The sequence below is a fragment of the Penicillium cataractarum genome (genome assembly GCF_028827025.1).
Source record: "Penicillium cataractarum strain IBT 29864 chromosome Unknown utg000002l, whole genome shotgun sequence".
Lineage (NCBI taxonomy): Eukaryota > Fungi > Ascomycota > Eurotiomycetes > Eurotiales > Aspergillaceae > Penicillium > Penicillium cataractarum.
In genome coordinates this window covers 6,396,065-6,412,482 of record NW_026622738.1, presented here as the reverse complement: position 1 = coordinate 6,412,482, position 16,418 = coordinate 6,396,065, and the positions used below count along the sequence as shown (strand labels likewise).

Here is a 16,418-nt window from a genome sequence, read left to right as displayed (position 1 = left end):
ACTGTATGGATTGGCAGGGTTGCAGGTGATAGATGTCATAGGTGTGGACTATTATCTCTTTTCATATTGAAATTCCGTCCTCCGTGCTTAGAAGTCTATAAATAAATAAAACGATAGCGCCGAAGAGTGGCCGGAGCTTGGCCCGAGTGTCGGTGGGGAGATGGAAATCGTTTGGGGAGGGGAGAATTCGCCGATTCGTGGTGATGGTCGTATGTAAGGAGAAAGTGGTCTTTGTTGGTTTATCGAGGCTGGGAGAGGGTTTATCGAGGTACTAATTGGGTAGGTACAGTGACTATACTAAAGCTGGATTGTGCAGAATGTACAGGATGTAAGAAAGTAGATGCAGTAGGTATCTCCTGTAAACCAATTGTATACTTCCGTTCCTATCGTTTTTGTCCCCTTCGGTATTTCCGTAGTCACTCCTACTTTCTGAAGATAAGAGAATGCTCCCTGTAGGAGAACAGTGAATAGCCCTGTCATCCTACAATCCAATCCAATCCACTTTGGATGATTTATCGTATACTTTGTAGGGGCAGCCTCTCCTCTCCCATGCCGTACCCCTGATGTGCCTTTTGCAGTGCACATTGCAGTAAGTTGCCCCTAGTTAGCTATACAGAAGGATAATTGCCCTTCAATCCATATCTATTGCCATATTATTAGAGTTCAAGAAGATCAGGAACCTAGGGGGAGGGGGTCGGTGGAAGAACTAGTCCAAACCAAACCAGTTGACCAAATCGACCTCAACTTTCCTCCTGCCTCCTCGTTCTCCTCCTCCCCCTGGCATCATCCCCAGCAAAACTAAACTCAACACTAAGATGCTCAGACCAGGCTCGCAAGGACCGCGCGTTATGCGGACCAGGACCTTTAATATTTTCTCGGTATCTTGCAACCGAGCTCCACTTCTAACCGATCGACACGGTTTCGAGGTCAGACAAGGAGCCCCAAGTGTTCGTGGTAGCGTGTTTGAGTTATACCTGACGCCCCACCTTTCTGGAGCGGCGGCTAACTTGGCAGTCTAGAGAATTCCCGAATGGACCGAAGGCTCTCTTAGCTGACTGCCGTCTCCATTTTTTTCCAGTATGTTCCTGTATGGAATTCGGAGTGAACCGTCGGGCCACTCCACCACGGGCGCTTCGTAATGAACCTCGATCGCTGGTCGGTGGGACTTTTTTTTCTTTCAGCTCGCACTAAACAACAACTACGCCTCCGTCTTTATCCGGACGGCTTACTCCGTGTACCGAGAGCCGTGCTCGTTTTTGCGAAATGCTGATGTACTTGGTACAGTACTCTGTGATGTACAGACTATCTCACCACCCTGAGCGGCGCATCCTCGGCGCAATGCTGCTACGAGCTCCCTATCAAATTCTCCTTTTCCCTTCCAACACTTCGGTGGAACCTCCGAATTCCTCCTCTCTCCCTCTCTTTGAAAACACCCATTTTATTTCCCCTTGAACCGTGCATGGAGCAATCCAATCTAGCTGCCGCCGCCAGTCCCTGCGGCTACCTAGGTAGTGGACACCATGACCAATCTCCATCCACCCCGGCTGCAGCCCCAGCGTTAGGCGCATGGGCCAGAGCCAACGACAGCTCACGTTGATCTATCAGATTTTTTTCCGGCGTTACAGCATCCACGCTTTAGCTTTTTCCTCCCAGCCTCGCGCGCCCGCCACGGTGTGCGGAGAGTGCGCGTCGCCGAATGGTGAAACGACCCTCGCTCGTCCTAGTTGTCCCTGTTGTCCCTGCTGGTCCCAAATGCAAGGGTGAACTCGTCCCATCCCAATCACACTGCTTACCGACCCTGGATGATTTCACTAGTCGGGCCCTTCCAACCAATCCAGGGCCGTTCTACACGGTCCTGCAGATGCAATGCCAGCAATACTGTATGTACTTCGACCAAGAAGAATAAGAAAAATGCCCGACCACAGAAAAAAAACAGGGAAAAAAACACTGGACAGTAATGCATAGTCTCCTGCACACAAGACCTAAAGACCCCAAGCCTAAAAAGCAAAATGCTAGGACACTAACTAGATTGAAGCCCCCGACCCATCTTTGGCACACGTGGACAGGGATTTTTACACACCGTCCCTTTCTTGATGGGCCCTAAAAAAGCCCTTCCCCTCTCTTTTCTCCCACTTGGCACTTGCGAAGCTGGGTGGATTCTTGACAGAGTGGGACCTCTTTTTCTATTTCTTCATACTTCCTGTTCCTGGCGACCTTGACAGGAACCGAGGGCGGCTCCCCTGTTCAACATTCTAGTGCCTATTCTCAACCCTGGACGGGTCCACTTGATATTAAAGACCTTTCCCTTGGCCTGTTACAGGAGTAGGAACTGGTTCTTCTTTTTACAGTTTCTCAACTCGTGGACCTATTTGACATTCGTCCAAGGAACTGGCACGTCTCCCTGAGGTTGTATCTCGGGTTCTACGTGCTTACCTTGATAAAGGATACTGTCGTGTCACATTTCTTTGCTTAATTGTTTCCTTCGTTGCGGGCTGGTTTCTCCCTGATCTGATCTAATTATTCGCTTCCTAAGACTCCTGCCCTGTCTGGAACAGTCCGACTCTTGCATGAACCATACTGTGATTGAAACCTGGGGTTGATCTTTCTCAAACAACATCGTCAACATGTACGAGCCTACTACTGCTCTGTCTCTGCACCGTCTGAGCCGGCAAAGCCTTCAGAAGCGTTACGAATCAGATGAAGAAGATGTTTCCGAATCGGACGCTGGCGGCCACGACTTTATCCCACCTTTGACAGGCTCTCAGCGAGCCGGGACGTTCGACTCTGATATCAGTGCCGACGAGAACTCGCATGATGATCCCGACTCTGACCGAGAGGAGCAGTTGCTGGCACCATATCGTGGAGCTAAGCGACAACGCCCCGTCTCCATGGACACCGTGAAGCGAAACAGCGATGTTAGTTTCGTGGAGGATGCCTACGTTTTCGACCCTGAAGAAGACCTGGTATTGGAACTGCCTTCTCCAGATAGTCCTGCTCCGCTTGCATCGAGTCTCTTCTTGCAGCCCACAATCTATGTCTCCCCTAATACTCCCCCGACCACGACCAACGTTCGGTCTCGCTCATCCTCGCCATCGTCTATCTTCTCTGTGGAAAACGCGGAGATCCAGATTGCCAAGAAGATCACTATGATGGAGCCACCAGCTCGACCAACCTTGGTGTTCATCAACTCTCTAGGCTCGCGCTCTAAGAACTCCAGATCTCGACTCAACCGGTCTCGCACAAGGGGAAACCCTCGAGACCGCGAGTCCCGTATATTCGATGGAAGATTCGAAAACGGGCTCGAGGTCCCACGGCTGACCGAGATCAAGACTTCATCAAATGACACCGAGAATTCCGAGTCTTCTTCAGATGAATCTACATGCACGACACCTGCTATGCCCATTACAGACGACGACACGCCCCGTCCTCTCCAAAGCGCAACCATCAACCGCGTCTCCGAGATTCCAGTGGTCCCATTCCTACCCCCATCCCCACGCATCAGGCCACAATCAATGTACCGCCCACGACCACGCACTTCCGGTGCCGAGAAGTCCTTCCCAGCCATGCCTAACGCACGACCACGACGCCCCACGGAACCAGGCCGTCGACCAGCCTCCATCCGCAGCAACAGCAACAGCAGTGTACCCTCCTTTGCATCTCGCCCAGCCTCCCCCTTCCCATCAGATCTGGGCTATATCCCAGATCACTACAGCGAAGCCGGATCCCTTCTTTCTCGCACCTGCAGCCCAGTCTCCTACGCCTCCTCCCCACCACCCACCCACCAGCCCCCGACTCAGTCCCAGCCCCCGAAACGCGGCCACACCAGCTCAAAGCACAGCGTATCCAACATCCTCTCCCAACGATCCCCAATGATGCGCCGCATGACACGCAAGCACTCGGAAACTTCCAGCATCCACTCCATGAGCAGTCTCCGCTCGGAAATGGATGCCGCGAACAGTCTAACTTCTGCACCTCCCATGCCCGCCTCGGGGAGTCAGAGCCAGATGCCCCTGACAGCGATGAACTATGATTCCCATCTTGTCCGCAAAACGAGCCAACGCCGCCATGCAAGGCATAATAGTGCTGCACCCGGTGGACGGAAGTTCATGGGCTTGAAGCTGGGCAAAAAGTCTTTTACAAAGGCCTAATTTCCTTTTTTCGTTTTGATTTACACTTTATCTTTTTTCCTTGGTATGAGGTATATCTAATTCGGTAATGGTTTTTATGGGCGGATCTTTTGTTTTCTGCAATGGCGTTTTGAAAGTGTCTTTTCTTTCTAAAGGCCCTTTGAATCGTCTCCCTGGATAGCTCTAGTCTCATCTCTCGGGCTATCTTTCGGATTCCGATCAACCTTTTCATTTATTTTGTTTCTGGAGTTTCTTCGGCGGTTCTCTGATTTGATTTGATTTATTACTCCTCGTTATGGGCGCGTTTTCCCGCTCGAATTTGCTCGGGTTCCTGGCGTTCATCTTCTCTTCTTCCCCCCCTGCTCGCTCATTCTCCTTTCCTCGAAGACGGGAATATCATTTCCACGACTTGTCTCGCCTTCAACTCATACCGAACGCAATCCCGGAAACCCTCGTCCCTCAAATTTCGGGCTGGATAATGTTTATCTAATTAAACCTTCATCAAGTGTTTGGACCGCGCTTTCTAGTGGATACCTCGGCGCGGAGCCTATCCATGGATACGTCGACTCCTATTTTTGATTGTTGTTAGTCTACTTCACTTGGCTGGTTTTTGGTGTCGGATTGTGAGGAAGGATTGCATGATTTTCGTTGTGATGATGTCCTCCCTTTTTTTCTCATGGGAGATATGAGTGCTTCTTCTATGTCTAGTACAATGATGTGTGCTTGGTGTTGGGATTGGATTGGATCTTTTATTTAGGCTACTTTACCTCGAATGAAATACCCATCTTGGCATACTATACTCCATGCATAGTTGGCCTAATCTATTTGACCACCTTTCAAAGCTAAGCATATAGAAAAGGAGATGACCCTTTTCATATAACTTTACGAGATGCCGTGTAATCTCAAATCTCAGTACGATGAATCCATTCAAACTGAGCGCTCCTCGGCTCATTCTAGAGATCTAGAAACGCGCCATAGCAAACGCATGGTATAATGCGGAATCATGAGTGACAGCACTGGCCATCACTACAAGACACAGAATGAGAAAAAAAAACGCGAGATACGATTCATTAACCAAGAAAGGAAAATGAACTTGGACGGGAAAGAAAAAAAAATGAAATAGAGTAGGCCTCCGTGGTCGGAGCACGGAGTGTAAACCCTAACCGACGTCTACTTCCGCGCCTCCAGGGCGGCTTTGATAGCTGCGGGATATAAATTAGCCTAGATCCCAACAAAACAAGGCCGAAGAGAAGAGCATCCCCATTAAGCTGTCAAAAGCGGGGATAGATCCACATACCATCGCAAGAAGTCTTCGCGTCCCCGAATAACATCCGTGTTCCGGGCATATAGAACATGGGGTTTGGTACGTCCGCTGTAGCACAGAAAAAAAGTATTAGTTTTCTCCAGTAATTTCCAAGCCGCCCAGCCGCAGTATACGAGGGGGGACAAATTAAGCAATTAATAAAGGTGTCGGAGTCAAAATGAAGGGGCACGTACCGTATCCACTTGACATGCCCCGCTTCATGACAATCACTTCCTTACTCTTCCACGCGTGCAGAACGGGCATTCCAGAAATGGCGGAGTCGGGTTCCATTGCAATGGGGTTAACGGTGTCGTTGGCACCGATAACGAGGGTGACGTCCGTGTCGGCGAAGTCGTCGTTGATCTCGTCCATTTCCAGAACGACTTTCCGCATGTTAGTCTGGGCGCTACATGAGTAAAAGAAGTGGTGGAGTGTTTAGACTTACTGTCATACGGCACTGACGCCTCAGCCAAGAGAACGTTGCACTGACCGGGCATACGGCCGGCGACGGGGTGGATCGCGAAGCGGACGCTGACACCGCGGGCGCGGAGCATGGAGACGATTTCGGCGAGAGCATATTGAGCCTTGGCAACGGCCATGCCATAGCCAACGATGATGATGACGCTCTCTGCGCTGGAGAGAGCCTCTACAGTATCATCGATGCTAGTCTGCGTGACTTCGCCCTCGATCTTCTTCTGAGTTTGAGCAGGCGCGGAAAGACCACCGAAGAGAACGTTTGTGAGAGACCGGTTCATGGCTACACACATGATATACGAAAGAATGGAACCACTGACACCGATCAGGGAGCCGACACTGGTGAGGAGCGGGTTGTTGAGCATCAATCCTTCGGCCACGAGTGCAAAGCCCGAGTAAGCATTCAGCACGGTGATGACGACGGGCATGTCGGCGCCACCGATGGCAGATGTTGTGGTATAACCCTTGAGGAAACTGAGAACAGTGTTTGCACCAAGACAGGCCGCTGCGATACCTGGGTTTCCGGGCGCCATGGTAACAAACGCTCCCATGGTTGCAATGTTGCTACCCAGCAGCGTCGAGTTGATGACATGTCGACCGGGCAAAATCAATGGACTAGAAGACATACGGCCAGCCAGCTTCATGAAAGCGACGATGGAGCCGGTAAAGGTTACGCCACCGATGAGGACACCCATGTACGCGGTCACCAGATGAAGGGTCGAGATGTCGCCGACGTCAACCAAGACACTACCAATGCTAGTCAGGACGGCTGCGAGACCGACCACCGAGTGGAGAGCGGCAACGGTCTGAGGAAGGCCAGTAGGGGTAATGCGACGACCGATCAATCCTCCCACGAGTGCGCCAGTACCCGCCACGACAGCAAACTGGGTGAGTGTCTCAGTATCAAAGCCCACTGCAGCCAGCGAAGCCAGAATACCAGACACAACACCCAAAATACCAAAGATGTTTCCACGTCGGGCAGTTTGCTGTGAGGCCAGACCTGAGATCGAGCTCATACACAAGATCGTGCTAACAAGATATCCTGCCTGAACTAGACCAGACATTCCCGTGCTTGCAGCAGCGAGGAAACCGCCACCGAACAAGACACCGGGGATTGCATACAACCAAGGATACTCGGGAGGATCGGTTGGCCGCTTGAACATATCCAACATGCGCTTCGTCACCACGAAGCCACCAGACACATTGACAAAGGCCAAGAGAACTGAAGCAGCACCGAGATACTCTGGAAGAGTGGTGGGGGTGAAGCCTCCACCCATGATGAAAAGACCGCCGATACCGACCATGCCCGAGATTGCATTGGTGACACTCATGAGAGGTGAGTGAAGAGCCGGAGCAACACCCCAGACAGCACGGTATCCAACCAGACCAGCCAGACCAAAGGTCATCATGTTACTCATGAAGATAGGGCCGGTGGCCTTGCCGAGAGCGAGGGTAGTGCCCATGGCACCAGTGACCAAAGTGACATCACGAGTAACCTTCTGCCAAGGAGTCAAAGCAAGCTCTTCTTCCTTCTTAGCAGCTACTTGAGCTTCCGGCTTCGGAGTTGGAGGTGGAGCGGGTGGTGCAGCTGGAGGAACGACTTCACCATCAAGAGTCACGATGGACCCCCGGACTACTTCGTCATTGAAATCAATGCCAAATGACTTGTCCTTGGGGGTCATAGACAACAGCAGCTTGACAATGTTATTCGAATACAAGGTCGAGGACTGAGTGGGCAGGCGAGAGGGCAAATCAGTGTAGCCAATGATCGTGACATCCTTGTAGCTAGCCAGCTCTCCGGGGATAGTCGCCTCACAGTTTCCACCAGCTTCAGCCGCAAGATCCACAATGACCGAGCCGGGTTTCATCGCAGCGACCATTTCCTTGGTAATCAGTTTCGGAGCAGGCTTTCCGGGAATCAAAGCGGTGGTGATAATGATATCGACCTCGCGAGCCTGTTCCATGAACAATTTCATCTCGGCCTCGATGAACTCTTTGGACATCTCCTTGGCGTAACCGCCCTGCCCAGCTCCATCTTCTTGAAAATCGACTTCGATGAATTCGGCACCGAGAGATTGAACCTGTTCACGAACAGCGGGTCGAGTATCGAAGCCACGAACAATGGCGCCCATCCGCCGAGCCGAGGCTATGGCACTCAAACCGGCCACACCCGCTCCGATGACGAGAACTTTACTCGGAGGAATTTTTCCAGCAGCAGTCACCTGCCCAGTCAAGAAGCGCCCAAAATGATTCGATGCTTCTAGAACAGCTTTGTATCCAGCAATATTGGCCATCGAACTAAGGGCGTCGAAAACCTGGGCACGAGAAATTCGCGGGATCCGGTCCATCGCGAACGCGGTGACACCGCGCTCCGCGAGCGCATCCACGACGGATTTATTCTGAGCCGGGTACAAGAACGAGATTACCGTGGAGCCTTTGCGAAGAGCCTGCACCTCATTGAAGGGCCCGTCGATTTGTGGACCTCGGACTTTGAGGACAATGTCACTTTCGGAATAGATCGTGTCCCGGTCGACGATTGTCGCACCGGCTTTTTCGTAGACATGGTCGAGTAATTGGGCGCCCTCGCCGGCTCCACGTTCGATGAGCACGCGCGAGAAGCCCTTCTTCAGGAGCATGGTAACATTTTGTGGTGTAATGGCCACACGGCGCTCATTCGGAGCTATTTCGCGAGGCACACCCACAGTCAATGCAGAGTATGGTGTAGCCGAGACGGGCTCCGAGGTCGGAGGAGGAGCAGTTGTAGCAGTTCTCTTTGAGACATGAGACCATTGGGGTTGGAGTTGAGGAAGCGACCGTCTCTTCTGCGAAGAGGTGAGGATAGTAAACCGGCGAATTTGAGAGACTATTCAAGGAGATGGAGGTTAGTGAAAGCTCGCGTGATCAAGTGTATATCACACAGTAAGATCAAAGAAACGTACCGGACTGGGTCGACAAGACGAACTTCCCCGCGCGTGCACTGGTAACTGCGAGACACGGTCCCAGTGCCGACCGCAGGGATAGCGGGACACTCATGGCTGACAGTCTCGCAGCGGACGATCAGACGAGAGGGAGGCACATCGGAGGAAGACGAAGCGCCGGAGGTAGAGAGGAGAGAAAGAGAGAAGAAGGAGAAGGGGGAAGGTAAGAGAGAGTAGTGGAGTGGATGGGGAAGAGGGCAACTGGCGAAGGGCGAACGGATGTGGAGAGAGACAAAAGGGCCATTCGGTTGTTACTGCCTGACACACTACGATGAAACGGTACACGCCTCGAGGGAGATCCGGGCCATTGGGTCTTTTCTCCAGGTTCCAAAGATCCAAGAAATCCAAGGATTCTCATACATTGACAGTAATAATAAATGCCGTTAAATCCCCGGTTCAGCAGACTGCAGCGCCACATTCTCCATCTCCCCCGCGGGGGCTGCGGAGCGGATCGTCCGTTCTCCACCGTGACGTTTTAGGGGGGCCATCATCTTAACAAGATACATCTATAGTTATAACTACTAACTACTATTAAGCAGGCTATAAGATCAGACAACTATTACTCACTATCAAGCTTTAGAATCTATGTTGTGATACCCTTAAAATGAACCGAGTACTCTCCCAAGTCTACCCAACGCTGCATCACTCATCCGCCGGTAACCGGCCGTCTGAGCTTTGTCTATACTTGGATACGCATTTCCCCGCAGATGATGCATAAAGAATGCAAGGTTCGAGTGGTTTGAATTATCCGTGGATCGGAGGATTTGCGAGCCCTCTGCGAGCTTCGCCAGTTGGGCCGAACCATGAAATACTCCGACTCACGGATAATGCGGGGGTGCCAAGGGCTGAGAGATCAGTGCGCAGTCTATAGGTTACACCCTTTTCTTGGATGTGATCATACTACATTAAAAGGGGACAGGCTAAGCGCTGGGGACACAGTTGGTTGTCAAGGTAGTTCAAGACAGGTAGGAACTTGGATATCAGTACTACTCAAGCATGACATCTGCATAAGGAAACTTAACTGCTTCAGTGACTCTAAAGACAGGAAAAGACAAGGAAAAAAGCAAGAATACCAGTAATCTCTACCGAATAAACCGGATTACCAACTTCGGCTGCAGCACATTCAATCATCCTGCCGTTGTTCTTGGGAAATCAACCCTTGTAAACCACCCGAGAGCATGACAGATGTTAGTATAGACTCAACACCAAATAGATCCCACAAAAAAAGCACTCTTGAAAACAGAGATACCACATATCCAGCCCAGAAAATAACACTAGTAAGCACCATCAATTATTACGAAAGCCCTCTTCTCTAAATCACACAATTATGTACCAACCACCTCCTCATAGCTCATATACAAAAAGACAAACGCGATATATACCAATTAACTTTCAACTCCCTTCCCCTAACAGCACACAATCAAACCCTTTTTATTTTTTGCAAACCCACCGGCCAAGAATCCATCAAGATCTCTGAGCCATATCTTCCTGAGCTGAAGGAGTAACTTCCTCCACAGTCTCAGTAACGTTAGTAGCACCCTTGCTATCAATGAAATGGGTGATACGGTTGCGCGGAAGCCACGCGCTCTCGGGCATAACAAAGTACGAAACCAGAGCTAGGATAGTAACACCAGCCATAATGATAGGGGCGTCTAGTCACGCCATTAGCATTTACACTCTAAATAAACAAGCGAATAGGGGGAACTCACAATTCAAAGTCTGCCCGGTCACAGGCCACTCATACGGCGAGAACAAAATAGCAACAACCCATCCATTCCAGAACACACCGATGAACTGGAACGGCTTGCTCCACCGTCCCAGACTCCACTGCGGCTTGGGGAAGCGGTTCGGCGTGCAGAACAGACGGCCCAGACAGATTAGACCGTACGCAGCGGCGCTGGGTACACCGGCCGCCGAGACGAGGGAGGTGAAGGCCACGTTGGAGGGGAGGATGGTGCAGGTCACCAGGGCGGCGACGCCCCAAACGACGATGACGGCGTTACGGGGTTGGCCACCGTGGACCTTGGATACCCAGCCTGAGAAGGGGAGGACGCCGTCACGGGCGACGGCGAAGACGAGGCGGGATGCGGCGATGATGGCGATGGCGGTGTTCTGTGGGAGTTAGAAGAGGATTGATAAAGAGACAGGAGTCTGCCTTACCAGCCACAAAGCAACGATGCAAATGATGTTCATAAAGATGTGACCACCCTTGCCGAGAACGACGGCATAGAGGGGAACGAAGGGCTGAGGGGAGCCAAACTCCATCAATTGATCCGCGGTGGGCTGAAATAGCGATGTTAGTTAATGAAGATCGTAATTGCAGACCGCTAGACTCACAGCACAGAACAAGAAGAGGATAATGGTGGCCAAACCACCGAAACCACTAGCAACGGTACTCCAGAAGATACCACGGGCAGCAGTGATAGAAGCATTCTTAGTCTCCTCAGCGACATGACCGGAAGCATCGAAACCAATCAGGATACCGGCAGTAGCCAAGTAAGAAAGACACCAGTTCCAGCCAGCGGGGGCGCCGGTGCCGTTGTAAGTAGTCATGAATGCCTCGTGAGTTGAGCGGAATCCCCAGGTATGAGCGGTACCGATGGGAAGCCAGATGAGGTTCAGGAAGAAATCGAGCATGACGAATCCGGCAGAGACCCAGAAGACATACTTGAAGTAGCGGGCTATACTTGAACATTAGTAATAGGAAGAGAAATGTCGGCGACAGGTATAGCATACGAGGCAGGAAGTTCAACAGAGCTGCAAGAGCAAGCATAATCTCTGTGCAGATCCACTGAACGGCACGGAACTTGACACTGTCAGTGTCTTGGGGGAAATCGACATTGAAGACGGTGAGCTCCTATCAGTGGCATTAGAAAATGATGATGAAGTAGTCATGCACCCGAGACCTACAGCAAGCATGTAGTTGGCAGCCGCTTGAGTGTTGCCTAATACTCAGATTAGCATCATACGCTCTATGCCAATTGGAAAGAATGGAAGTCATACTCGCGCAGAAAGTTGTCCAGGCCGTAGTACTCCACCAAGCCACGACGAAACCAAGCAGTCGTCCAAAACGGGGACCACCGGCCTCGGCAGCCCAGAGATAGATAGAACCAGCAGACGGCGACGCCGAGCACACTTCAGCAATGACGGCAGCAGTAATGAAAGTAAAGACCATAGTAACCAGGTAACTAGTCCAGTAGGCCAAGTTTCCACCGGCGGCAATACCAGTACTAAAAGTAACGCGCACTCCGCCGACGAAGTAAAGCGCGGCTAGAAGGTGATATCGTCAATCATAGCCCAGCAATAGCAGATAAGTTTAGAATTCGTACGTACCAAAAGTGGTGGCAAAGTTCTCGAAGAACGTGTACGTCCGGTGCAACACCTATTCGCAGAATCGCATCAGTTGCCGATCTCCTGGATCAAATATCAAAGCCAAGACATACCGGCTTGTAGCCCATCGTTCGCTATAGCATGCAGTCAGCAAGGAAGCCCGCGGGAAACATAGCAACGCGTTGAAAAATGCAATCACTTACCAGCAAAGCAGCATCATCCTTGGCTTCGATTGAGCTACGATCACCCTCTCCGTCGGCGATCAGGTCATCGCGACCGACGACGAGGTTATCCCGTTCATGCACCATGGCAGCGAATGACAAGGCCGAAGAAACCCAAGAAAGTCGGGAACGAAAAACGGGAAACCCAAAAGTTTGACCCGCAAGAGATAGAAATGCGCTCGCCCGCCGAGTTATATGGGACAAGTCTTTCGATGAACCTCAGGTGAAGGAGATCACACGAGAAAAAAAATTGGTTGTTATTAGCGTTTAGGTCCTTGGCCTATCCAGAGCCGTTTCGCGCGCTCGGTCAGACAGGAAGCTGCCAACCCCACTGCGCGGGAAGTTTAGGGAAGAGGGCGCTAGCTTGAGGCGGTAACCTGTCTGGGTAAAGCGAAAGCAAAGATCTTAAGCTGGCGGAATATGGTGGGGGGTTCCTGATCGTCTGACTGGAGATGAATAAACTGCGCAGACTGTAGAGGAGTATACTATTATCGACAGGGTTTGTGTGAGCTGTCGTTCTTCAAGATCCGAGTTTAAGTAGCGACCGTGGATATCTCGAAGAAACCTACAGTAGTAGCAGTAAAAGAGAGTTATGATACTGCGAATACTTGTATCCGTGCAAACAGCTTAATAGTGACGATCAATAGGATTCAGGAGTGCAGTCCACCAGTTGAACACTCGGAGCTGTCTGGTCCGTGGAACAAGACTTGGACACAGGAATTTTTCCGGTTTGTCCTTTTTTTTCTCGTTCTCACTTGCTTCGTTCTAGCTTCCGCCCGAGACCCGCTAACTAATTAAGCTGGTTGGGGCGAAAGATCGCGGATGGATCCGTCGGGAAAGACCAGAGCTTCGGATTGATGCGTCCGTGGTTCGCACTGCAAAATCTTAGCTAGTATTACATGAATGCAGAGGCACATTCATGTATCGTGTCGAATGCTAGATATGCGCAGAGCATTGCTGACAAGGAAGTTCGCAGCAAAGGATGCCAGTAAGCTTCGTGATTCGCGGATTGTGATGTGATGACCCCAAACGGGAAACTGGTTGGTCCGGCTTGGGCATTGGGGCAGCTCCACTTGGCTCGATATTCGAGAGCCTGGCTCGATCAGATGGTCAAAGTTAATTCTGCTCGCTTTTGGCCCCCGTGGTTAGCCGGTCATCTATCGGTCAAGATGAGAAAAAATAGAGTCATGATTAAGATGATATGAGTAATTTGAGGTTCGCTTGAGAAACTTCATAAGACCATTAACTATCCACGTTGGTATGTCCGAAAAATACAATATGTGTCCAGAAATGTAATGTGTATATAAACAATTAAACCCGGACTCCAAAAAGATATGAGCATGTTCGTTCCAAGTTCGTGTCAAGCTCGTCCCTGTTCTATCATGAAAGATGTTGTGGGTATGATGCCGGAGTTACAGTAGTCCGGCAAATCGGGAATGAGGGTATAGAGATACACGATGTGCGCATCGTGTGAGAAGAGGTTGGGGAAATCGCGGTAACGCGAAAGAGATGAGACACTATTTCCCTTGGCATGTCGAAGGACTGAAGTGCTGAGAAGGAGGGACAACGGTTCTCCCATCATGGTAAGAGAATATTGGTCTGAATCTCATCCAGCGTCTCCGTCCAGCCTTCGGGAAACGCACGCCGTTTAAACCATACACCTTCGAGGAGCTCCAGCGCCTTGTCAACATTCCTAAAGCCGAACCGTTTAAGCTCGTGCATGGTTTGTTGAACGTATTGCTGCTCCTCTTGCTTACGGGTTTCCTGACCGGCGATGAAAAGAGGCCACAGGACGGCCAGCTGACCCACGTCTTTGGATAGTTTGCGGATCAGAGTAAGAATGCGCGTAATGAGCATGTCCAAGTACGCCCGGTCGGAGATCCAGTTTGGTCGACCTGCTCCGGCTATCTGATGCAGATGGACAAAGGTCGCCTTTTCATAGGCCTCCACGCATCCGACGTATTCCAACATGTCGGGATACGGAAATCCGCGCAAGGTCTCATCATCCAAGTCCATTTCCCCAAGCAGCTGCAGGCTGATCGGTGTGCTGGCGCGCCAAGTTACCAGCTGGTGGAAAATTTTTTTGTACACCATATCCTGGTGATCCGGGGACATCCACTCTTTGTCGCGGGCGAACGTGCTAATAGCAGCCTGAACCTCCATCATGCTAGACCAAGCCTGTCGCAACTCCAGCAACCGTGGGTCATCCGGAAGAGGCGAGGTAGATAGACTCGGGATCCCTAGGTTGTACTCCCATCCGCCTCCATGAGTCTTCCAGTAACTTCCCGTCACCACCGTACCACCTGATCTCGCACATGCACCAGCCACATCCAGATATGAGAGCAAGGAGACGAGGAATGATCGGAGAGGATGATTGATCTCGACGAGACGTTGAGCTTCGCGGGCAGCATTGCCGGTATGTGGGTAGAAGAGGAGGTTGTAAATTTCGCGCGCGCCCTTGAGGTGGACGTCCCAGTTTTGGTGTTGTGAGTCCATCATCTATAGTCATGTTAATCGAGTATTCCTCCATTTCTGTATCTGCGCGGCACGCACCTCAAACAGACAGAGCAATAAACAGGTCGCAAAGTCCCTTATCCCAAGCTGTCCGTCGGGAAGAGTGTACCGATCTCGGAACATCTTCACAACCTGCCCATATTTTCCCATCGCCTGTTGGAGATGTTGATTACGATCCGCGCCGACCGAGGTATTTGCCAGATGCAATGCGCCCAGTGCCTGCATCGCGCCAATCATTGAGGGTGACGACCGCGCAAATTCAGGGAAGTAGCTGCGATACGGATTGATATTGATATTGGTGTCGTAGATGATCAACAGGGTCGACACCTGGTTGACAAAATGGGAAAAGTAATGCTCGTCGGTACATGGTATCGTCAAAGATCGGATGTTCGGTTGGAACATGGGTTGCAGGAAGCGGAAATGAGTCTGGCCCGACCATTGCGGTACAGTTGATGGTGACACGATCAGGGCCTCGCAGTCCCCCTCTTTTTCGCCTTCAAGTTTCACGGAGAAACTACTTGTGAAGCACGACTCGCCCAGCGACTCTGGGCTGCTACTACCCTTCTTCTGCTTCCTGGGCGCTTGGCCCGCATCCTGCGCCTGGGATGGCCCATAGACCTTGAAGGTCATGCGACCCTGGGTGCCATCGCACTGAAGCCCTAGGCGAGTGCAGTTCTTGCAGGTTGGCGAGGCTTCGTCGCAGCGCACATGGCGACGGCGACACGTCGAGCAACCCGTGAATCCGCGATGGTGCCAGCGGCGGACGCGTTTTCGAGGCTGAGCAGGCTCGGAGGAGGGCCGTTTTGTGTCAGACGGAGCTTGCGATGGAGACTGCGAGTCGGGCGATTGGGAGTGTGAGGGTGATTGCGAGTCTGGCGACGATTCGGCCTTTAATGGAGCGCCCGCATTGCGAACTTCCATGGGGGGTGTGGAGATGGGAGCGAGGTGTGGGGTTGAGACATGAAGACGCGTACGGAGGAGAGGATTAATGCATCGTGGACGAGAAGGAAGGAGTATTGTAAATGAGTGGCGAAATGTGAGCAGAGAATGAAAACGCGAGGCTGAGAAAGTAGTGCCAAGGGCTAAATTAGTGTGTTGGGGAGTGGAGGGGAAATGTACTCCTCCGCCAGGGGCTGAAAAGACGAGGATCCAGTAAGAAGGCAAGAATTAGGATAAGAATAGATCTTCCTAGAGGCTATCCACTCCGCACTGTGCACACCTTATGGTTAGTATATACTCCTATCTTATTATCTGATGTTATAGTATCTAGTATCTAATTACTGTGTGTATTGTTTGGGTTCTCCTTTCTCTTTCCACCCCGCGTTCTCCGAACGGAAACTCTGTTATTAAGCCCGCGCTTGAGGCGGTTCAACCCCGATCACGAGGAGCCTACTCCAGCGAGTCAAGGACACTCTGGAGTACTCTATGTGGAGAAAATTGCAAGACAATAAGCAGTAGCAAACTCAGTATA

The 16,418-nt window shown here is 51.2% G+C and overlaps 4 protein-coding genes across 4 annotated transcripts; 1 reads left to right on the top strand and 3 right to left on the bottom strand.

Annotated features, from left to right (window-relative positions):
* Positions 1-2,624: 2,624 nt before the first annotated feature.
* Positions 2,625-4,148, top strand: N7496_004343 (uncharacterized protein; the record flags this gene model as incomplete). The annotated part of the gene is made up of 1 exon (XM_056697274.1): positions 2,625-4,148. The coding sequence occupies one exon, from the start codon at positions 2,625-2,627 to the stop codon at positions 4,146-4,148; it is 1,524 nt and encodes a 507-aa protein (XP_056559486.1).
* A 1,149-nt stretch (positions 4,149-5,297) lies between these two features.
* N7496_004342 (putative nicotinamide nucleotide transhydrogenase) lies at positions 5,298-8,937 on the bottom strand (the record flags this gene model as incomplete). Its single annotated transcript, XM_056697273.1, has 5 exons — positions 5,298-5,329; positions 5,425-5,499; positions 5,625-5,813; positions 5,876-8,767; positions 8,844-8,937. The coding sequence occupies 5 exons, from the start codon at positions 8,935-8,937 to the stop codon at positions 5,298-5,300; spliced, it is 3,282 nt and encodes a 1,093-aa protein (XP_056559485.1).
* Positions 8,938-10,346: 1,409 nt separating this feature from the next.
* N7496_004341 (putative amino acid permease) lies at positions 10,347-12,520 on the bottom strand (the record flags this gene model as incomplete). Its single annotated transcript, XM_056697272.1, has 10 exons — positions 10,347-10,534; positions 10,592-10,994; positions 11,043-11,165; positions 11,220-11,563; positions 11,619-11,739; positions 11,793-11,827; positions 11,886-12,152; positions 12,216-12,264; positions 12,326-12,346; positions 12,416-12,520. 10 exons carry the CDS (start codon positions 12,518-12,520, stop codon positions 10,347-10,349), a joined length of 1,656 nt encoding a protein of 551 aa, XP_056559484.1.
* Positions 12,521-14,011: 1,491 nt separating this feature from the next.
* On the bottom strand, positions 14,012-15,868 carry N7496_004340 (Zn(II)2Cys6 transcription factor; the record flags this gene model as incomplete). Its single annotated transcript, XM_056697271.1, has 2 exons — positions 14,012-14,932; positions 14,987-15,868. The coding sequence occupies 2 exons, from the start codon at positions 15,866-15,868 to the stop codon at positions 14,012-14,014; spliced, it is 1,803 nt and encodes a 600-aa protein (XP_056559483.1).
* Positions 15,869-16,418: the final 550 nt, after the last annotated feature.